The sequence below is a fragment of the Papio anubis genome, chromosome 15 (assembly GCF_008728515.1).
Source record: "Papio anubis isolate 15944 chromosome 15, Panubis1.0, whole genome shotgun sequence".
NCBI classification, from domain to species: Eukaryota; Metazoa; Chordata; class Mammalia; order Primates; family Cercopithecidae; genus Papio; species Papio anubis.
The window spans coordinates 79,791,101-79,815,598 of record NC_044990.1 but is presented as its reverse complement, the minus strand read 5'-3'; the positions used below and the strand labels follow the sequence as shown (position 1 = coordinate 79,815,598).

Sequence of the window (24,498 nt, the reverse complement as noted above, 5' to 3'; positions counted from 1 at the left end):
CTGTGAGACTGAGTGCGGGTGGCAGCCGGCAAGAAGAACTGCCAGGACCGACCCTGGCGCTCGCCACCAACTGCAGCGCAGCCTCCTCTGCGGTGCCCGCCCTTCCGCATCACTGCAGCCCCCGCAGCAAAGCTAACTTTAAAAATTTAAATAAAATAATAATTTTTTTAAAGGCCCGAAAACTCCAGCTCCCACCCCTCCCCCAGCCCGCCGCCACCGGCGGCGCTCAGTGAATGACACGGCGAGCGCCAGCCGCGGCCCCAGCCGGGCCGAGCGCGCTGCCGGAGCGGAGCCGCTGTAGGTGAGGGGCCCGCGTCCCCGCACGCCGTGGGCGCCCCGCCTGGCACGGATCCTGCCTGTCGCCCACTGTCGCCGCCGCCGCCCGCCGCCGCCCGCGGGCACCATGACAGCTCTGAGCGCTGGGGTTACAGGTTGGTCACCGCCGCCGGTGCCCGAGAGGCGGCGGCCCGGCCGGCTCCGTGCCCTGCGCCCGAGGCCCGGGATGCGCGCCCGTTGGTTCCTCGGCCCGGCCGGGCCAGGACGGCGCAGGGGCGCTGGGGCTGCGAGAGGGGCTGCGAGAGGGGCTGCGGGCTGGGGCCCCGCGCGGGGGAGGGTTGGGGAAAGGAGCCTCCACCCGAGAGCGGGGCGTTGGGGTCCTCGCCGGCCTGGCCGGGGCACGGAAGCCGCGATGCGCCCTCCCTGTTCCTGCGCGTGGGTGTCGGGGGCGCCTGCCGCGGGATGCACCTGGGCTAGCTTGGGAAGCCCAGGGCCGGCGAGACCTCGGGCCTGCCCCGCCTGGGCATCTAGCAGGTGTTGGGGGGCAGGTGGCTGAGGACAAGGCCACTGGGCATCACGACAGCGCTGCACTTGCCCCCTCCACACCGGTGCCGCTGCCTGGATAAACCTCTGGGCCAACGCGCGGCAGGGGCGATGGGGGAGGGCATCCCGGCTCCAGCAGGTCTCCGCGGGGGCTCCGCGGCCTTACCCCACCCCCATACTCCTGTGGATTGCTCCTTGCTAAATGTCCCTTATGGTATTCATTGGCCTTGTTAAGCAGCCGTCATTAGGGTGGCCACACCGAACGCAAAACAGTGTCCTGTCAAGCAACACCATTTTGTCACTGAATCTTTTAAGAGACCAGCAAGGATGGCCTGGCTGGGATCCCTCCGGGGGCCCAGAACCCAGATCAGGGGTCATTTTGCAGACTTAATGTTCCTCTCTCAGGATGGTGTGAGAACGCTGAACTCAGACCCTTAGTGCTTGAAATACCTTAGGATAAATCTTTCAGTTTCAGGTACAATTTTTCAGAGACTGTATTATTAAGGATGTGTGAATACACATTCACTTTCAGGCCTCAGAAGGTTTTACTCTTAATCTGGTGTTCGCGTGGTCATCAGCTAGGCCCGACTTCCCTGGTGGTGAAATGTGGGTTGAGGACCAGTGACCTTTGTGTTAGTAGTTGGTGGGTAACACCTCTAAAAGGGGATCAAAAATTAACAGGTGGCGATTTTGAAATGTGTTTGTGTGTGTGTGTGTATATATATATGTATGTATGATTCGTATGTTCGTAGCTACAACTGTGATTTGATATGGCCTGGGAGAGGAGCAGTTTCACTATGGTAGTTACCCCTGAGGCAGATGCGTCGCAGGACTAGCTTTTTAAATTCAAAGATAAGGTTTCCACAGTTCTAAATAAAAATCATGGCTTCCCAAACATCTGCAACAAGAAACATTTACTCCCTAACTGTTGGTTTTCATTCTGTGTGCCTTTCTTTTTTTTTTTTTTTTTTTTTTTTTTACTTTTTTTTTTTCTTTTATTTATTTATTTATTTATTTATTATTATTATACTTTAAGTTGTAGGGTACATGTGCATAACATGCAGGTTTGTTACATATGTATACTTGTGCCATGTTAGTCTGCTGCACCCATCAACTCGTCATTTACATCAGGTATAACTCCCAATGCAATCCCTCCCCCCTCCCCCCTCCCCATGATAGGCCCCGGTGTGTGATGTTACCCTTCCTGAGTCCAAGTGATCTCGTTGTTCAGTTCCCACCTATGAGTGAGAACATGCTAGAGTCGATTTTTCATTCTTCTGTGGTATACTTTGACCTAGCCATTGCTAAAATCAGACAGTGTGAAGACAAAATCCGGCTTTGGAGAAAAACTTAAAAAGTGAAAAGGTTCAGTTAGATCCTCTTCTGTGTTCATAAAAGGCGTAATCTGTTTGCAGAATAAATGTGCTGTCACTGATAAGGACTATGCTAAAATCTCTACAAAACTCGAGGAGAAAGCATGTCTCATAAAATAGTGGTAATACACTTATAACTTTGGATAGGACTTGCAAGATATTCAAAGGAGAAAAAAATGTACTTTAAAAAAAAGTGTACTCAAAATAATGTCATTTACTTGCAATTTAGTGAACTGAAGATTTGAGTAGCATTTTCTTCTTCTGGGGTATGGCATTTCTTTGAAATGGGTTCCAATTGATTTTTTTGTTTGTTTGTTTATCATTCCTGCATGCTTTGTGTCTGCATGTATGTGTGTGCACAAATGTACACATTTATTTTATCATTTATCAATGATGTTCAGATGATTTCAGAATTTCCATAGCTGTAATAAATTTATCCCAGGTCAGAGTCACATGTGGATTTCAAGTTTGTGAATGAAAATTCACATCTATACCTCTATATGCTAAGATAAACTAAGCACTGGGCCAGAAGCTGGGTTGTGAGTGAGTAAAAGAGATAAACCCAGAGCCTAAGAATCCTTCAGGAAAGACAAGTATGTAAGCAGGTGGATATACAGTGAGATGCCTTATTTTCTGGTTTTGGCATGGAAACTATGATATTGAGCGTGAACATATTAAGAAGGGTCCCTAAGGCCACGCACGATGGCTCATGCCTATTATCCTAGCACTTCGGGAGGCTGAGACAGGCCAATTGCTTGAACCCAAGAGTTCCAGACCAGCCTGGGCAACATGGTGAAACCCCATCTCTAAAAAATAAAAATAAAAATTCACCAGGTGTGGTGGTATACCCCTGTAGCCCCAGTTACTTGGGTGAGACTCTGTTTAAAAATAAAAAAAGAATGCCCCTGCCCCAAAATGTTATCAACATTTTAGAGCTTCAATCATGTTATACAATTCTCACCTGTCTCAAGGAACAGCACAAATTTTTATACCTTCAAACTCTGTGCAAATGCTTAAATTTTTTAAATTGATTTTTTGAATTTTAAAGTAACCAAAGTTGATAGAGATGATAGAATGATAGAGAAAAAAAGAGTAAACACCTAGTTTTAATAACCAAAGACAAATGACCACAATATCTGTGTGTTTTCTGTAGTATTTTTAAGGGCTTGACTTTAGGTAGTTGTAGTCATGGCATTGTACAACTTTTATACTGTTTTTTCCATTGAATATTTATTATAACATTTAAAATATTTCTATATAAATTTTTTACTTAAAAATTGTAAATGGCTATATAACACCATACCAGTAAATACAGCTTCATATATATAACCATACCTCTATAATTAGACATTTGCTGTTTCCAGTTTTTCATCATTATAAACAATGTCCTGATAGTTATAATGTAGAGATTTATTTCTATTTTATGTTTTTCAGTATAAATATCCAAATATGCCCATATCTATCATCTATCGATCTATCCATATCTTCAAATTGGTTTCCTGAAGAATTCAGATTATAATTTATTTATGATAAATTTCCAGTAATTATATCTTTGAAAAAAGTATCTGAATTATTATAGAGATATATGTTTGTCTTTAAATTGATTTCCTAATGAATTCAGATTATAATTTTGAATAAATGGCTTAATCTGCTTTTGAGGTAAATCTGCCATTTTACAAAAAGTGTTGGTGGGTCCTGTTCCCTCTTTTACAGAAATAAAAGAAGGTAACATAATAATTTGAATGTTTGACTTTTGTGCTATATAAAAACTTGACCTTTAGAAAAATCACCTGAAAACCAGATGCTAAAATATACCTCTTAGAGTAAAGCCAAAATAGGAATACTATAAAAGTTCAAAGCTGGAAAAAAAAAAAAAAAAAAGTCAATGCAAGTTCCTTTAGAAAATTGGCTGTTGTGTTCAGGAGTCTAATTCTGCTTGTTGCTTTCCTGCTCAGACTTCAAGTAAACAATCAAAAGGGCTTATATAATGAGAAATCTGTACCCCCACAGGTAAAGGAAGAAGAGGATCTTTCTTTCCTAGGCTGCAGAATTTTCTGGTAGATTCAGTATAGATGGAACAGGTCTGATGGGAAAAACTAAAGTTCAGTTCACGATTTCCTTTCTAGGAGTAGTGTACAAAAAATAAGGAAGAGAGGCCCCGGAAGAGCCCCTTAGTATGAAGGAGTGAAGCTGAAAGTTGGAAGCTGGTTTTTGGTAAAACAGAATTGCTTGACTCCTGAAGCAGTTTCTCCATGAGGTCCCAGGGCAAGGGCAGCCATACCAGAATATGTTCTGAAATGGGGACTGACCCCGCAGGTCCAGGGTGGGGGCGAGGGTGGGCCTCCGCAGCAGGAGTGGAAGAATTAGAAGTAGGATAGACCACAACACTGAGGCCAAGAGAATCCTTTATGAAGAGATCAAGAGTGAGAATTATTTCCAATTATGCAAGGAAAAGAGATGAAAACAGGATGTTGTTTGGAGAGAGAATGATATAGATGGAAGACAGCCAACAGAGACACACCAATAAATGTTTTTCCTGACAGAGAGGATCACAGCGCATGGAACACAGCCATGTTTTAAAGTGAGATAAGATTCTTTTTTTCTTTTAGATTAAAAACAATCCCAATCTTTGGATGAAAATAGGTTTTCATGTACCAAAACAATTAATAAAACTTAGCCAACATCTAGATATAGCCTGTTAAACACTTTGGATTTGAAAACCAATAAAAAGAAAAATATTTCACCAGCATTGTGATCAAATGCTTCAGAAATTACTTATCCACAAAGAGAAAATTTAGATTAATGTTATACTTCCTCTCTAAAATTATTAGCAAAAGTAAAATAATGTCCTGAAAATCTGTAGTTCTGAAAAATATCAGTAGACAATTACCTTATGTTGTAAATGAGTCAAAAATGAAAAATAAATAGGTGAAGAAATATATACTAGGCAAGCGATATCACTAAAACAAAGATGAAGTAGAAGTGTGTAAATATCAGAAAACAGTTCAAAAAATTGTTTCATTAAATGAGAAAAAAGTCCTTAAAGTCATAAAAGTTGCTATCTTTAATACAGTTTTAACTACAAGCGTCCCATGTTTACCAATGATCAGAGCATTATAGCATGCACAGTCAAAAGCATAATGCTAGCCGGGCACAGTGGCTCATGCCTGTAATCCCAGCACTTTGGGAGGCTGAGACGGGCGGATCACGAGGTCAGAAGTTCGAGACCATCCTGGCCAACATGGTGAAACCCCGTCCCTACTAAAAATACAAAAAAATTAGCTAGGCATGATGGTGGGCACCTGTAATCTCAGCTACTTGGGAAGGGAGGCTGAAGCAGGAGAATCATTTGAACCCAGGAGGCAGAGGTTACATTGAGCCAAGATCGTGCCATTACACTCTAGCCTGGGCGACAGGGCGAGACTCCGTCTCAAAAAAAAAAAAAAAAAAAAAAAAAGTCTGATGCTTATTTTAGGGGAAAGGGAGGGGGGAAAATGCCCATAGACTCAATATCTTTTTAAAGGGTTTTGTGACCTAAAATGGTGTTGAGAGTCAGCATTTCATCTTAAGAAGTACAAAAAAAGAAAAAAGAAAAAAAAAGAGGATAAAGTTTTAAAAATGAAAACATGAATGAATTCACTATGACGTATATAAACTCTAAATCTATAGCAAAAACTGAGAGCTATGGCATTCCAATCTGGGAGAAATATTGATCTACAGGTGTCTTTAAGGTAAATTAGAATGCCAAGAAATTGGAATGATGACAAGGAGGTTAGTGAAGAAACGCACTGGAGAAATTGAGTATAAAATTCCAAGATTGAAGAACTGGAATCAGATTGCAGTAATAGAAATCAAGAGGTGAATGGTAAAGAATAATGTCCACAAAAACTAATGCTACCACATCTTGGTGACAGAAGGAAGCGAATGAAAGGGAGTCCAAGGTTAAAAATAATTTCTGATCATCAAGCTTGGGTGATTGTGCTATTGTATTCTATTATGTCCAGTTAAAAGAAATTGTTACTGCTTTATCTTTCAGTTAATAGTATCTATAGGGTAAATCCCTTGCTTCATTTTCTTTTCTAGCTGTTTTATTATTATTTTGAAATTCACATGAGATTAGTTCCACAGGCAATATATTTTGCTTCCTTTCATTGAAGGCATTGAATAGCAATTTAAAGGTATAGTCTAGACTAGGAAATCATAACAGAAACCCCAACAAAAACCCAAATACCTTAGTTATCCTTTTATAAAGCAAGAATGTAATTCCTGTATACAATGCAAGTTAGTTATTTTAAAAGTAAATTCTGAAGATCTCTGAGGAAAATAAGAATAGAATATGCTATATATACATACAATTATAAATCAAAATTTTTGTCTCAGACTTATATTTCGCCTGTATTGCTTATAATTAGACTCTCTTATTCTTTTCCACACAAAGAGCCCTGACTATGCAATGTGAACTTTCTAAGTGTTCTCTTCTGAGCATCTAGGCTAGTGGTGCCTCATTAGTTTGGAAACAGTGATGGAAGAGGTGTGCAGGGATCACCTGAAGATGTTTTTTAAAAAATACAGTGTCCTATTTTCTACCCTTAAAGATTCTGATTTAGTATGTCTGAGGTGAAGGAGGCCTCAGCTTGAGTGTCTTAGTTAGCTTGGGCTGCTGTAACAAATAGCACAGACTAGGTGGCTTAAACTCCAGACATTGGTTTCTTACAGTCTGGAGACTAAGAAGTCCAAGATTGAGGTGCTGGCTGATTCCTGTGAGGGCTGTCTTCCTGGTACACAGACGATTCAGCTGCCTCTGCTCTTCTTATAGATTCACTAATCCCATTCATGGGGGCTCCACCTTCATGGCCTTATGACCTCCCAAAGGCCCCACCTCCAAATACATTAGAGGTAAGAGCTTCAGCATATGACTTGAGGAACACAGAACCATTCAGTTTACAGTGTTGAGAATGTTTCTGAACCTCCCTTGATAATTCATATGTTAAGCAGTCTTTAGGAATTACTATTTTAAACCATCCCCTTTTGAGCAAATTTTGTGGATTCATATTGCAAAATGAAACAACCACAAAAACATAATCTCACTTTGATTTTCTGTTATATTTAAACATAGTAGCAAGTTTTGAAAACCACTGTTTTAAACCATCCACCTTCTTTATCCAACCTTTACAGATTCATATTATAAGATTAAACAACCACAATCAAAATAAGTATTCCCTTTCTGGTTTTTCATAATATATAAATGATAGCAGCAGCTCATCAAAATAAATCCAACACTGGATAATTAATATAGAGTAGGATATATACTTAGCACAGAGTAGGAGTGGTGGCCAGGGGCTAGGAGGAGGGGAAAATGGGAGTTGTTAAATTACTGGGTGGAACCTTTCAGTTATGCAAGATAAGTGAGCTCTAGAGATCTGTGTTATGACATTGTGCCTGTAGTTAACATTTTATTGTGAATTTAAATATCTGTTAAAACAGTTCTCATGTTAAATGCTCCTACTACAATTAAACAAAAATAAAAATTACCATGATGTAGGTGACAAAAATACAACCCAGTTCCTTCTCATACTGCTTGACAGTTATAGTTTGGGCATGTAGGTGCAATACCAGTTATAGTTTGAGCATGCAGGGTACAATGGCAAAAGGGCATTGGGGCATTGTGGTGTGTATTGAATCCCTTTAGCAAACCCAATCGCTTTTAACGGCCAAAGAAAATTCAATTTTCATGATTAAAAACATAAAACAAAATAGAATCCTTGGAGAAGTAATGACAGTTTTGGAGTATTTCTAGAAATAACCAGAGAAAAATAGCCTGCTGCTTTACTTTGGAATTTAGGAAATAGACTAATAAAAAGTGGGGAACTATTTCTAATCAGTACCTTGACAAAAAGAAAACAGAAGAGTCTGTTTTTGGAGATGGTTCTTTGAAACATTTGCCTTCCCCTGTGTGGTCACCACCTTGGGTAGCCCTTGAAGTCGGCTGGGACTGGACCATGCATGTAAAATTCTGTTTTTTGCAGAGCTACATTAGGATTTAGTGAGGACCAAAACATAGATGAATGAGTACCCCAAAAGAAAAGTGGCAGGTGGCATTTGGAGGAGAGAGAGAGAAAGAGAGAGGCAGAAAGAAAAAGAGAAGGAAGAAAAGAGAAAACCAGGCAGCCAAATCAGGGCCTTGACTTTTGTACAAAATTAGATAGAAAATCACCCACAGCAGTCCTCTACCTGCAGGGGCAGGGGAGGGGGCCGCTGTTCTGTTGTGAAGACACACATTGCTGCTGTGATGCTCAGGGGGTCAGATTTTTGATGCTATCTTAGTTTTCCTGCGAACATGTTCTCTGCTGTGTTGCTGGGGGAGACGCAGGACTCCAGGCTAAATTTAAGAGAGAAAATACAGAGCTGCTGTCTTTCCTCTGAGCAGAGGCCAGATTACATGGAAAGATGCATCCAGCTCATTGAAGTTCACAAGCTGAGGATACCCGGAGGAGAGGCTTGCTTGAGAGGGCCCGGAAGGACTGGCATTGCAAGTCTAGTGGCAGGCATACTCTAATTTGGTTTTATTACTTAGACATGGAATAGGCAGGGACTTGGAGACTCCTGTCTCTGTTCTCTGGGAAAGAAGACTGTTCTATTCACAAAGCCTTGGAAGGGTCAGACTGAAAGCAGACATGGACAGCAAAGTATTCCTGGGGTGGAAATCAGAAAGACCTGGCTCCCTTGTGGTTTATCAGAGCCTAACCGTGTGACCCCAGGCAAGACACTTATCTTCTCCAAACCTCAGTTTCACCTGTAAAATCAGAATAATAGAGAGAGACACTTGCCTCATTGGGGCATGGTGAGAAATAGGTAACAGCCTCACACATAATAAACCCTCAGCAAATGTTAGGTGTAACTTGTTTAAACTGAAAACATTTGTTAGTGTTTTACTTGTTTTAAAGAAATTAGAAATAAAGCACATCATCTTTGTGAACATGTACAGAAGTTCATGTTTGTGAAATGTACAAAAGTTCTTAAGGTTAAAAAGTGAAAGTCAAATGCTTCACCATTTCTCTCCCTCCCTCCCCCTACCTCTGTTCTCCCAACAAATAGACTACTTGGATTCTAAACTTGCTTCCAATTCATGTGGGTCTGGGCATGTTTGCCTCCAATTTTTAATCTATATAGTGGGAATAATACTAAAAACTACTTCAGAGAAATATTAAATGCTTAGAATAGTGCCTGGCACAGAGTAAGCTTTCAATAATATTTGTTCTCATGTTTCAAGTTAAAAAAAAATGAGTACATAATGTCTAAGCTTGCTTCTAGTCTGTAATTATGCACAGTAGTTTATGGACCTTCATTCTACCCTGAGAAATGATCAAATGCATAAAAATCTGAGCAGTGTCAACATTAATCACTTTTATCATTGCAAGTCGCTTCGGATATCATCTATTGCAAAGTCCTGGACAGAGGAGAAATCTTTTCTGCAAACTCTAAAACGTGCAGTCATTCCCCCTGAGAGTATCCAGAAAGGAGTTTACCACCTTCCAGGATATTCCAACACATTATGATTGGAAACTTATAGAGTATGATTTTTTATCAAATAAACAGTCACCTCTTGATAAACTTTTGATAGAGAATTTCTGTTTTGTCTGCAGTTTCCTTGCTAAAAGAACAGAGAACACTACAAAACAGCATCATGACATCTGTGTTCTGGGCTTTGGATTTTGGGTATGACAGAAAGACTTTCTCAATACATACCTTTTAATTGCTCTCACACAATCTCCATAAAAAAAGATACATACATATTTTTTTAGCCTGTGTCATAGGTGGAATCTATTTTTTAGTTTTCACATTCTTAGCCTAGTCAGTCAAGAAATTATGAGACTAAAACTAACTCTAGGAAGTGAAGAAATCTGTCACTTTAGGAAGTGGAGAAATCTGTCTCTTCACTACATGGGGTGAGATTATCAAATGGGAGTTAGTAAATACGTTTTTCTCATTCTTTACCAAATTTAGAGAAAAAATAATGAAGGTATAATAGAATATTTCTATGATTCATCCTCAAGGAGAAATGAATGATAAATGGATAATATTTTCAGAAACCTGAAAGGGTCATTTAGGGTCATTTAGATAGATTTAATTAGAGGTTTGATGATTTTCTGCCAGAAAAAAATTGACATTTTTATAAGTGTGTGGTGAGAAAAATCATAAAGTGAGTCATAATAAAAATGGATTCAATTTCAGGAGATGAGAAATGTCTGTACTATTTGCACAAAAAATAATTGATGCCAAGAGTTTGTAATCACCAGGCTATATGATTTAAATATATTGAAAAAGTCATTTTCTTATTTCCTTTCCATTCTGTAATATCCTTAAGGTTTGATTCAATAGTTCTGTAAGGCACATTGTCCCGTCTTGTCTCTGTGCCTAAGTTTCCTCATCTGTAAAATGGTTCTTGTGAAAATTGAATGACACAATGCATATTCTTTTTTCATTTTTTCTTTTTGAGACAGGGTCTTACTCCGTCGCCCAGGCTGAGGTGCAGTAGTATGATCTTGGCTCACTGCAGCCTCTACTTCCCGGGCTCAAGTGATCCTCCCACCTCAGACTCCTGAGTAGCTGGGACTACAGGTTCATGCCACTACTCCCAGCTAACTTTTGTGTTTTTTGTAGAGATGGGTTTTCTCCATGTTGCCCAGGTCGATCTTGAACTCCTGTACTCAAGCGATCCACTGCCTCAGCTTCCCTAAATGCTAGGATTACAAGTGTGAGCCACCATGCCTGGCCTGAAAATGTATGATATTCTTAAACAGCCTACATGAGGCACATAATAATCCCTCAACTAACATTTTTGTTGGAAGGACTCTGTTTCTGCATGACGGTAAACATAATTGGGGTTGAAATCAACCAATGAGCTCACTGTTTTACCGTGGAAACTCTCATGTGTCCCAAAGCACTTTTGCATGGGGTGTATGTGTGTGTGCATGTGTGTGTGAGCTACTGAAGGCTATTTTCCTTTGGAGAAAGCATTCTGAGTAGGAGATAACATCAGTTTTACATCAACTTCTGTTTTTAACACTTTCCCTTAAATGGTTGTGATAATTGAAATCTCAAGGCAGTCATTGAGCAGCCCCTAAATGGAAGACAGCAGAGTTGCTGGATTCTGGTCTGGAAAGTGCCCTGTGCATGTAAGAAGCTGTGGAGGTCGTGAGAGGTGACCTCATGGAGGGAGAGGAAGAGTGTGAGCATACAGGACACAGATGATCTGGGCTCAAAGAAGCAGGGGAAGTTCAAACACTTGAGATGCACAGAGAGGACATTCAACTGGGCAGAGGGAGGTGCAGGTATCAGTAGCTCTGAGGCTAAAATGTGCCCTGGGAGCTGGAGGATGGTGCAGTGGGCAGGGATGGTGACACATGAAGCAGGTGGATGGATGTTGGATAACAGATAATAAGACAAAAATATGGGGTATTTTTTCCTAATTGAAACCATAGCATAAAATGTATGATGCTATATTCATTTGGTCTGAGTGGACATGTCTTCTGTCTGAGAAGGAACTTGGCAAACAAAATGGACAAACTTTACAGAAACAAGGACATCTTGCTGTTCCAGCCTCAGGAATAAGCATCCCCTTTTGTCGTCAAATTTTCATTATGGTGTATTGAGGTAAAACTGAAGATTTAAATGTGCATATAGGGAAAGGGCAGGAAGCTGTTGTTCAAATGCAGATTTTGGTGGTTTGTTGTTTTAAGTTCCGTGGCTATTGGAACTAAAAAGAGGAAGAAATAAAAACATTTGAAATAAGAATTAATATTGTAATGCCTACATTAACAAATTGGTAACATCAAATACATGTGTCTTCAAAATATGAGGTAATGCCTTTCTCCATACAAATTTAACACTGGGAACCTAATCTGGAAAGCTGTGCTTATATTGGTTCACTTTGTAAGGCCTTGCACGTATACACATGTAAATGAGCTATGGGACAAGAAAGACAAGGAAGGGGTGCAGATGTTTGAAGGTAGTGTTTACTTACAGTTAGGATTTTCTGCACATGCATATTTATTGACAGAGGGCGATGTTAACAGAACATATATTTTAAACATGTGGTTACAAAACCCTGTGTAAGCAGCCATTTAAAAATAAGTGTATGCATGGAAAAATATATATGGAAAAGAAAGTCCTAAAAGAGATACAATTGATATCCTCTTGGAGAGTAAGCACCCTAGCTAAAGAAAATTCCACAAGAGACCATAACTAATTATTACTTCATCTGCAGCCCCTTGTTCAGTGGCAGATACAATGTATGTGCTCAACAAATTCTTTGCAAAGCTGATTGAGTCTCTAGAAATGGAATTCCTGATGGCTTTCATTTTTGTTTCTTATTTTGTTTATATAGTTTTTCTAATTTTTCTACAACAAACCTGTATTACTTGTGTTCATGAAAATAAAATAAAAATAGAATTACTTTCTTCTAACTTAATTTAAGGTTGAAGTATTTGACATCTAGGCAAAGACCAGTCAGCTCTCCTGGATTTTTGCATGAATCTCATTATGCCCAATAGCACAGTAACATGTTGGGAATCCACCGTTCAATATTCTTTGCCTAGGAAGATAGTATGGAGCTAGCAGTAAGGTACTGAAGGAATAAGAAAACCACTAGATGGAGGTTGAAGAGAAAGTGCACCACAGTAGAGGCTCTCTTTTAATTAATCAGCCACTCTGCCTTTAAATACAGCATATTGTCTTCCATGTCAGGAATATGGAGGGAAAACACGTAGTATGTTTTGTTCAATGTTAAATCCACATCACTTAACATAATGGTCAGGATAGTTAAAAAATCAAAACAATTATGCAAACATGAATGAATGAGTAACTTCTGCTAGCAATGATGGTTGGTTTCCCAAAGACATGAAAGTCAGAATTTGAGGTGAAGGGTCCCAGAGATGTTATTGAACATTTTCTTTTCTTAATTTCCTTCTCCAACTGTGCCAGGGATACTAAGCAATGAGATAAAAACCCACCATTAAGTGTGTATGTGTGTGTCTGTGTCTTGAATAGGGCAGTTGGTAAGCAGTTTCACTTGCACTCCTAAAGACCCCACGGTTTATGCACAACAGTTATCAGAAGAGTACTTGTTGATATTGACGTATTGATAATCTTAATAATAACTTAATGATTAAAAATGAGCCAATGACTTCTGTCTTCTTTGGGGCTTTTTAGAATGAAATAGATGCTTTGATTTTATACAAGTTGTGTGTTTCTCTTCTCACATCCTTATTCCCAAATATTAAGTCTTTCAGTTATAACAAATAAATCACACACATAGACAAAAAGTCTTCATGAGTTAAGTTAGGGAATTAGAAAAGACTGATGTGGAATTGGCATTGGATAACAAAGAGGACATGACTGGGATAAAGGGTTTGAATTAGTTGAGTAAAGGTTGCAGGATGGTGAACAATGGTATGTTTAGCCAATCTGAGTGCAGCATGTTGTATGAGTGTGAAAGGAAGTGCATGTACAAATCAGTGGGACGCAGGGTCCTGGAAACATAAGGTTAAATAAAGTAGGCAGTTTGTAATCTTCAAGAATGCCTTTTTATTCAGTGCTGTATATCCAGCACATACTGCAGTGCCTGATACCACAGTGGATGCATAATATTTGCTGTGTGAATGAATGAATGAACAGATGAGTGAGTGAGAAACAAGAAGATACACTGAGGTTTTCTAGGCTACAAAAGAGACCTAAAGCATGTTTGGAAGCTGATTTTTTTAAATATAAAATGGGAACATTTTGAAAGGCATCCCAGACCTGAGGACCCATGGCCTACCTAGAAAGGAGTCTAGAAATGGGGATAGGTGAAAAAGGCCATTGTACATATATGGAATGAATGAACAAGAAAACAATCCACTACTGAGAGTGGGTGCAAAGAGAACCTGCTGGGCCTTCCCACTGCACGTGGGGAACCTGAAGAGTTCAGAGCAGTAAAGTCTGGGACAAGAGAGGAAGGAGAAAAGCAGAAGGATGCCTGGCTCATGTCACTCTCTCAGGCTGCATCTTTGTTCATGATGGTGTTGGCACCGTCTTCCTACATCTGCGGGGGAAGCAGCACCGATACCTCTCTAAATTGGTAGCTGGACACAGATGGTAATGGAAACTGTAACAACAGGTGATCACTTAAGGGGTTAAGTAAAGAGGACAGGCAAGAACAGCATGCTGTGAACCATAATTTGGAAGACAGGAGAAGATTCAAAAGACTTTAATACTGAACCCAAGAGAGCTGCAAGGGAAAGAAATGACCCATAGTGTTGCAAGGACATTGCAGTTAAAGAAAATGGAATATTTTAATTTCAATACCGTGAAGAGGGGGCTGGAATGAAGTAGGGAAAGTATATACCAATAGAAATGAAATTGCTATCACAGAATACAAAAATTGGATCTTAACCATTTAAAACAGCAATGAACATGAGATGAATGAATGTTTCCTGAGTTGCTATAAGCTGTTTCTGCGTAAAAGATTTATTAATGGACACATTGTGACTGTGCGACCTCTCTCCCGATATTGAACTATTTAAATACCAACTTCTTTTAATAAATGTAGGAAACCTTTGGAAAGCCAGGTTTTTCAAACTTTGTGTACTGTCTTATGAAGGACACTTCAGTAAACAGAAAAAAGAGATATTGGCTTATAAAAACATAATAGTGATAAGGCTAAGATACACAGAAGCAATTTCCTATCAAAATAATAAGCTTACCTAGGATACTTAAATATCCCTACTGGTTTTTATCAGAGGAATAATAGGTCTGCCGTATGCAGTTATATTGATTCAACATGAATGAAGGCATAAAACAATATTTCTGTTTGTAAATGAACATTACAGTCAACCACCTAAAATTAATTTTGAATTCCTCATGTGTTTGTAACTTAAATTTACTTTACTTTACTACTTGAATATAATATTTAATGTATTAAATCAATGAAATTTCTAGAGATCCAGGAGCTACTTGTTGAGTTTTTATATATGTGTGGATTAGCCAGGTATCTTTGGAGCTTAGATCATTTCTTGGGCACTGTTTGATTAAGTGGCACCTGGGAGCAGGTAAAGTGAAGGTAAATGTGAGTGACAGCTAATGTCATTCAGTTTTAATCACACTGTTTTGGTTGGTCAGATAAAACTAAAGTGGGAATTTTTAAAAAACAATAAATTCTGGGCAAGTATTTTTCTAGATAAACAAATCCATAATCAAAAATCATTTTTGCTTTAGATGGCGTATTGATAATAAAGGTGCATGGAATTCATATGCCCGTTGTCTCCACTGCTCAGTGAAAGAGGACTTGTGGAAAGATCTATAAAATTCCTCATATAATCTTTGAACTACATGGTGAAACCACTCTTTTACTTGCTCCTTTGTACTGTCATCTTGAAGGATTTCTAAAAGATTCTATGTACACTCAGTATTTGGATGTATAGGAGACTGTCATTGAAGAGGCATCTCAAATTGAGGCCACCAGAGTTCCTTCCCCACTACCAGTAAATCAGAGAGAGAGAAAAAAAAAAAACACTTTAAATACTCTGCATATATTTACATGGGATATCAAAGAGTTCCAAACTCCAATTATATAACATAAATTAATTAGTGCAGCCTACTGCAAAGCCCATATTCAAACTCAATATTCAGAGCAATAACAGCCTGGAAATACCTAGCATGTCTTAAAGCCAGTTAGCTTTTTTCTTCTGGGAATGTGAGGTGTATCAGTCTGTTTTCACCCTTCTATAAAGAAATGCCTGAGACTGGGTAATTTATAAAGGAAAGAAGTTTAATTGACTCCATTCTGCATGGCTGGGGAGGCTTCAGGAAACTTACAATCATGGTGGAAGACACCTTCTTCACAAGGCAGCAGGAGAGAGAAAGAGTGTGTGAAGTAGGAACTGTCAAACACTTATAAAACCCATCAGATCTTGTGAGAACTCACTATCATGAGAACAGCATGGGGGAAACCGCCACTGTAATTCAACCCCTCTCTCCACACATGGGGATCGTGGGGATTATAATTCAAGATGAAATTTGGTGGGGGACACAGCCAACCCATATCAGGAGAGTTAGGCAGCGATACCTGACCAGGTAGATAAAGGAGCACATAATGATGGAGGTAGGTGCTCAATACAGGCAATCAGATTTGGAGCTGGTTTGTTCTGAGTTTCTGTATTTTATTCTCTTTTCCAGTGAAAACTGCATCTGCGCGCACACACACACACACACACTGCAAACATGTTCTTGTGCTTTTTGAACTCCGGTGAGGACTAAGTGGCACCCATTGTCCTTAGTTAGGTTTCTTTCTCTAGATCCATGGAGCACCGGATAGGAGAGCCAGTGAACCCGCCTGATGTTAAAACTGCAGGGCTACGTTTTCGTTTTCCTGGCTCGGCACAGCTGTGCACTGCCTGAAGCGCTCTTCTTCTCTGTTACCTGCCTTGAGAAATTCTCTTAATAGTCCTCAGCTTCAGCATGGCCAACTCTAAACCCCTTACGCGTTGTAGTCAAACAGAGCTTATTTTAAATTTCAAGTTTGCTTGGATGGCCTTGGACAAGTTATTACCTGCCTTGAGGCTGGCTTTTCTCGTGCATGTATAAGAAGATGAGATTTTTTTTTTTTTAATTTTTTGGTTAGGGCTGTTGTAAAGATCAAATAAAATATAATTACTAAGTATCCCAAACATAGTATATATCTGTAGCCATTAGTTCCTCACCTTCCTTTAAGACTCAATCCAAGTGCTAATCAAATGGGAAGTCTCACAGTCCACTCAGGGATCTTCAGGTACCACCTGCCTTTATAACAGTTCTTCTCACATTGTATTGCACTTACTTGCTATTTGAGTCCTGAGGACTGACATACAATAGCCCCCCTTCAAGTGACTGCCGAGTTGTGGAAGGCGATAGCAATGGCCACAAGGAGGTGATGTCTGTCACAGGATGTAGATGTTTCAGAATTGTGGAAATTTAAGCAGTAAGCAGGCATCTCATCTCCCACCTCAATGTAATTTCATGAAAAGTTTACTTCAGAGTAGCTGGAAGAATTTAGATAATTACTGCATTCATTTAAAAAAATCTCCATTTAGAGGAGGTTCTTCCCCCATTCTTTCTGGCCTCACTCCCGTCTGGGGAGGACAAAATTGGGAAATCAGCTTGGGACTACTGTTGGAAGTAAGAGACGTCTGTGAATGTCATGTTAAATTAACACTGGGGAAATCATGGGGAAGATCCGTACGTTTCGTCTGTATTAGTCAGCAGTGTTCCAGCACAGAGCACCTGTATGTGGAGACAGCTTTAGGTATAAGAGCATATATCTAAAAAGATTTTCCCAATAATGTGTCTGCCCTAAGAAGCAAACCATTTTACTCTATCTATTCTAAATCACTAGACTCTAAACTGCTTATGAAGTGCATAAAATAATCTATTGCATTGGGAGAAAAAAATCAAGCTTCTATTGGTATTAATTTTGTCTCATCCTTTTAAGTTTCTATTTTCATGTGTTCTTTATACACTATGGAATAGAACACATGTATGCCTTACAAATACATAGATCTATGTGGGGAACTCAATTTTTTGATGAGAGGAAAGATGGTTTAGATGACAAATACAACTTTTCCTTTTCCCAGACTGTGGTTTTGTGCTTGCTCACCAAAGCTAACCTCAGCATGCTCAAAAGGAAGCAGAGTTCCAGGGTGGAAGCCCAGCCAGTCACTGACTTTGGTCCTGATGAGTCTCTGTCGGACAACGCTGACATCCTCTGGATTAACAAACCAGTAAGTTTCTTCTTTGAGTATGGAGAAGCGTAAGTGGATGTAAGAGAAATTTGATTGACAAATACAAATATCATGTAGCTTTGGCTTCAAAATGTCTGAGCTGCAGTAGAATATGGATGAGGTTCAGAGTCTGGAAGTAGAGAACAATCCAATGAAATAGTGAGATGCCGCTGTGAGTTACTCACATGGGAAGATGCACTGGGTGGTCCGATCCCCTCCCCTCCCCTCCCCACACTGCACCCTGTCCTCAGAGTCACGCGGTGTAGTGATGATACCACTTCTCAGGCTGATCCGAATCTGGGGTCCATGATGAGCAACCTGTTCTTAACGAACTTCCTTTACTTGTTGTCAACATGCCTGAATCCATGAGACAATAAGCACATGTTTGGAATTAAAGGTCTCCTTCTGATTTGCAAGTTTTGAGTAAAAGGTCAATGAGATAATGGATAGTATCTCTGACGAATTTGTCACCTTCGCTGCCTAATTAAGTTGATGAGGATTTGAGAGGAAGAACTGCTAGGCTAGGCACCACTGTATGCCAGAAAGCATAGCAACCAGAGCTAAGTCTGACAGGCATGCATGTCTATGAGTGTTGAAAACTCAGCTCTGCAAAACCGAGCAGGATCAACTTCTTACTCATCTCATGGTTGGTGCTGAAGTAACAAAAGGAAATGACCTGTTACCTCTTGCAGTGCTTGTCTTTCCCCTAACCATGATACACACAGGATCTGCTTGGACTCTTTGCTGTCCTTCCCAATCTGTCTCCCTCTAATCTGCCCTCCAGATTCCTTCCCCAGCCTGCTCACATTTGTTTACCTATTTCTATTTTTATTCACATCACCCTTCTGCTTTATAATCATGGAAACATCTGTATTACCTTCATTACAAATTAAAATCTGTTAGTATGACATTCCTGCTTCTTTTCATTCAGGACCTAACCTGTCCAGTAACTGCTCCTTTCCCATGTCAGCACAACATCCACTCAAGCCCCATCAGCAGACTCCTACTCCTCTAGGCTCTCTGGCTTGTTCACACTGCTTTCCTTTGCTCATACTGCTCCCTGGCCCCAGTGACCCTTTCCCAGCTCCTCTGATGAGTCAAATCCTCCTCATCCATTAGGACTGGCTGAGATGTCACCCCTGGCATCCTCCTCTGAAAGGCTTATTTCCACCACAGACGGAATGAACTTCTCTTCTGTTTCCACTTAGCCTGTTTTATATTTGTATATAAATACAATGTTATCTATAAATAACTGTATATTTTATATACATCATATGTGTATATTTACATTATATACATTGTAGATCATGTATATATAATACATATATTTATGGCTCTATTGTCTTATGTATATATACATGTTATATGCGCATACATATAAACATATAACAGGTTATATAGATATCACATATATACACATTACATATACACATATATGTGTTAACACTATGCATATTACCTATACATATAAATGTCATGTATGTATAACATATATACTTGTTATATATGCGTATGTGTTAGATGCATGTAAGATATACATATATGTATACATGCATATAACATGTGTGTAATATGTGCATGTGTTATATACATGAGACAATATACATAATATATGTATATTATGTCTTATCTAGAACATGTTTTATAATGTTGTATAATATAACATGTTTTTGCCTCTTGCAGTGCTTATCTTTCCCCTAACCATGATACATGCAGGATCTGCATGGACTCTTTGTTTTCCTTCCCAGTCTGTCTTTCTCTAACCAGCCCTCCAGACTACATGTATTTACATGTATGTGTATATACACATAACGTATTATATACATACATATAACATGCTATGTATATACACATATTTTTATATATATAATACATTCAAAGGTGTTTTACTTCTTGGACTGCAAAATAGGAGTCAGAAGTGTGTTGCTTCCATGTTTTGTTTCCCGCACCCAGCATTCTGACACATAGTAGGTCTTTGTTCATGCTTAGAGAACTGAATGGAATAGAGAATGAAGCGCCCCTAACTTTTTCTTAGTGTCCACCTTACTACAGAACTTTCTGCGAAGTTACGAAGAAGGTAGTATCAAAGACGTAGCCTTGGAGGCACTTACTAAAATTACTAATGCTTCGTTAAAATTCTGTCTTTAAACTAAAAATGGGTTTGTTGTTGAAGAACCTATATTTGGAAACTGTTTTGTGTAATTAGATTCTTTACGTTGAAAGTCCAGATGGGGCTAAATTCACACACCGATGTTTATTGAAGTGCTTCCAAATTGCATGAAAGATACATCAACCCTTAAAGTAAATTGAATCATCAGTGGCTTGTGTGTTATGGAATTAGCAGCATAATATCTTCATGTAAATATTATAACTGTCAGATAAATATTGTAACCCACTCATCAGCTGCAAGTGTCTGAGTCTCCTGAAAGTTCTGACAGTCTTTTCTGTTTTTCATCTTGAGTGTTTGCTAGTATACATAGCTGCAGAATCCGTCTACCACAAACCTAATTTTTTTTCAGAGACTATAGTATCAAAGAATTATCATGATTTCATATAGGTCCAACATAGTCAATAAAAACATATTTGGATTACGTTTAAGAATTGTGGGCCGGGCGCGGTGGCTCACGCCTGTAATCCCAGCACTTTGGGAGGCCGAGGCGGGCGGATCACAAGGTCAGGAGATCGAGACCACAGTGAAACCCCGTCTCTACTAAAAATACAAAAAATTAGCCGGGCGCGGTGGTGGGCGCCTGTAGTCCCAGCTACTCAGGAGGCTGAGGCAGGAGAATGGCGTGAACCCGGGAGGCGGAGCTTGCAGTGAGCCGAGATCGCGCCACTGCACTCCAGCCTGGGCCACAGCGCGAGACTCCGTCTCAAAAAAAAAAAAAAAAAAAAAAAAAAAGAATTGTGTACTAATTGATTAACTGGTGATATTAATTGTGTGGGTTTAGCATGGAGATGCAGTTAAGTATTTTTTTTAACCCTAGATATTAGTGTTTGTAATAAAATATTGAGTATGAGTGATTGTATGTCCTGTACATATATTCATGTAAACACAAACATACTTATCTTTAATTCTTTCTTCTTATTTTGGAGTTAAAGAAAATCTTCAGATAGCAGACATGCCTCTAGTGTTGCACAGAAAGTTATTTTACGGAATTTTGAAAGATGTATGGGCTAAATTTGTATAAAATATGTTCTCCAAAATAAAGAGAAAAATCTATTCACTATTTTGTTAGATGTAGGATGAGACCAGATTTTTAAAAAGTTTCTTTGTATTTTTATACAAAGACATTATACGTAAGATACAAATAGAAAGGAAATTCTAAATAGGGGATGTGTTATGTATCAATTCATTTAAAAAGCATTTCTGATCTACTATGATAGGCCCTTGTGCGAGATGTTAGGGAAGTTACAGTAAATATAGTATGACCCCTAATTCTAGGTACTTATAGTACAAAAATGAAAAAAAAAATAATGGCACATCAAGTTCCTATGTGACTAAATTACAAACACATATTTTAATTGAACCAGAATCTTCCTATATTGTAGTCCGATGCCAGGAGGTTATCAGATGTTTTGGGGAGCCTGATCAGGTTCCATCTAGGCTTTGGGTCTTTGTGATGCATGACCCCAGAAATGCCCCCACCTTTCTATCTTAATGTGTTTATGTGGAAAATAGGTGGCTTGAGAATTAAATGATATAAAAACATGTGAAAGTATTTTAGCACATTATATGCACTTAGATGTTAGTTTTCTTCTTCTTCAACTCCGTATTAGTGACCTATTTTAACTTCAGTATTATATTTTCCACTTAGTGTGGTTCATAATACAAGTTTGAGATTTCAGTTATGGCGCCATGTAATAACTCTGGACCATCATTGCAGTGGGTTCACTCTTTGCTGCGCATCTGTGCCATCATCAGCGTCATTTCTGTTTGTATGAATACGCCAATGACTTTCGAGCACTATCCTCCACTTCAGTATGTGACCTTCACTTTGGATACATTATTGATGTTTCTCTACACAGCAGAGATGATAGCAAAAATGCACATCCGGGGCATTGTCAAGGTAAGCATTCCCATGTCATTTAAACTAAGAACCTAAATGCATCGAAAATCTTAATCCGTTTATCATATTTGCATGTTCATTTCAGTGAAACAAAACATCATTTTATCTTATACATATTGAAGACCTTTTTAAAAAGGCGTAACTCCAGAGATTGGGAGAAATTGTAGCATGAGAGTATTTTAAAAGTTAAATAAATTTTATAAGACACAAAGTCTTGGAATATCTGGGAAGGAACAAGATGGTTTGACTAATAGCTGTGTGAAGTCCAGAGTAGGGTTATTCATGCCACCTAGGGCTGAGCCCGCGACCCAGCACAGGGGCTGGCCCAGAGAAGCACCTTATTTTTTGTTGGCTTATGGAGTGCAGCATCAGAGTCACATGGTAGAGTTAGAGCATGATAATATTGTAGCAGGATGTCATTTACTTGATGTGTTTTGAAGATACGAAAGTGGGGGGAGGGGAAGGACATGAGATGGTAAAAATTTCTGGGACCAAAAGGAAAATAATATGTCATGTGAAATTAGTAACAATTGGAAACAAAATAAATATAAAAATTTTTAATTGGAAAACAAAGGAAAAGAAAAAAAGAAAATTTCTGTCACTGGATGTCTTTTCCTTTTGTAGCACTGATCTTTACACAGGTTAAACATATGTAGATGATGCTGTCCCTAGAGTATTTAAAATTGTACTATTTGGGGAAACAGTAATAGCAGTGCAGATTTTAGGATTTGGCAAATGACAGACGACTCAGATCCTAGTTCTTTCACTTACTGTTGTATCAGCATCTCAAGTTAGCTAATTTTGGTGGGAAAGTGTTTTATTTTGTACAAGGATTTTGAAAATCTACTGAGACAATGTAATGATCAGTCAATTTCATTGCTTCCCTTTTATACATAATTCATTGTGTACCATCCTTGAAAGACAGAGATCACAGACAATGCATTACCAGGTTCATGTTTAACTTTTTATTGTGGACTTTAAAAAATTTACCCCAAAGTATATTACAGTTATAATGTGAATCCCTGTAACTAAACATCAACAGTTATCAACATTTAGCCAATTCTGTTTCATTTTAAAGCAAATCTGAGAAACCAAGTCATTTCAGAAATCATTCCTTTTGTATTGATGACTGATAACATTTTCTTTTTTATATAACCACCATACCATTATCATATATAGCAATATTTTATATATGATAAAATATTTGTAACAAGACTTAGCAATAATTCCGTAGTGTAGGCTAATACGTAATCCATGTTCATATTTCCTGAATTGTCACAAATTTTTTTTTAATAGTTGGTTTCTTCAAATCAAGACTCAGACATGGTTTACATAGTATATTTGATTGTTTTTGTTTTTGTTTTTGAGACGGAGTTTCACTCTTGTTGCCCAGGCTGGAGTGCAACGGCACGATCTCGGCTCACTGCAACCTCTGCCTCCTGCATTCAAGCGATTCTCCTGCCTCAGCCTCCCGAGTAGCTGGGATGACAGGCCTGAGCCACCACACCTAGCTAATTTTGTATTTTCAGTAGAGATCGGGCTTCGCCATGTGGGTCTCGAACTCCCGACCTCAGGTGATCTGCCCGTCTCGCCCTCCCACTTATGTTTCTTAAGTCTCCTTTAAGTCTCTGTAAGTCCATTAAGTTTCAGCTTTTCACATCCTGCAAAAAAATTATCTGGGTCATTGATCCATTGGGAAACATGTGTCTTTTGTCTTGTGGAAGATTCTACATTTGAGATTTGGCTGATTGCTTCCAGATGGTGCCCTTTAATAGTTTCTGTGTACTCCGTGTCCTCTGAACTGCTTTGTATTTTGACCAGCAATGCCCACAGGTGCTTCTTTCCCACGTGGTCACCGCAAAATATGTCAGACTTCTGGATATTTGCCAGTCGGAAGGGTGGGAAACGGTAATCCGCTGTAGTTTTAATTTGCATTTCCCTTTTGAGAGTGAGGTTAAGCGGGATTTTATGTCTCAAGAGCCATTTTTAAGTTACATTTTTTCATTCAAATTTTGGCCACTCTGTGTGTGTTAGAAGTATCAGCCCTTTGTGCTATAACTTGCAATTGTTTTTCCCAGTTTGCCATTGTCATTGGCTTGGTTCGTGGTTATTTGTACCATACACAATTCTTATCCACATCATGGACAGACTTTCCATTGTCTGCATTTTGTGTCATACAGGAGTGTTTTTTAGGTTTCCTCATATAGATTTTGCACATTCTTAGTTATATTTATGCTTTGGTATTTTATGTAATTATTTTGTTATCTGTATGAGGTCTTATCTTCCATTACCTATTCTAACTTGTCCTTTTAAATGAAGGCTGTTGGTTTCTATACATTAATATTATATTCTGCTACTTTACTAAATGTACTAGATTCTTGTATTAGTCGTAATAGTTTTCCCACTAATTCTTTTGATGCTTCCATATCATCATATCATATG

General features: G+C 39.0%; 1 protein-coding gene across 4 annotated transcripts in view; it reads left to right on the top strand.

Moving 5' to 3' along the window:
- The first annotated feature begins 228 nt into the window (after positions 1-228).
- The window catches only part of NALCN (sodium leak channel, non-selective), a 342,682-nt gene continuing 318,412 nt past the window's right edge, over positions 229-24,498 (top strand). Inside the window, exons 1-3 of one of the 4 annotated variants that reach the window (XM_021929744.2) lie at positions 229-301; positions 17,840-17,986; positions 21,874-22,056. In XM_021929744.2, coding sequence (XP_021785436.1) covers positions 17,879-17,986; positions 21,874-22,056 — 291 coding nt within the window. In that variant the 5' untranslated portion in view covers positions 229-301; positions 17,840-17,878. Of the gene's footprint in view, positions 432-17,839; positions 17,987-21,873; positions 22,057-24,498 lie in introns of all 4 variants that reach the window. The other 3 variants (XM_003914045.4, XM_009192178.4, XM_009192179.4) reach the window with 3 other exon arrangements.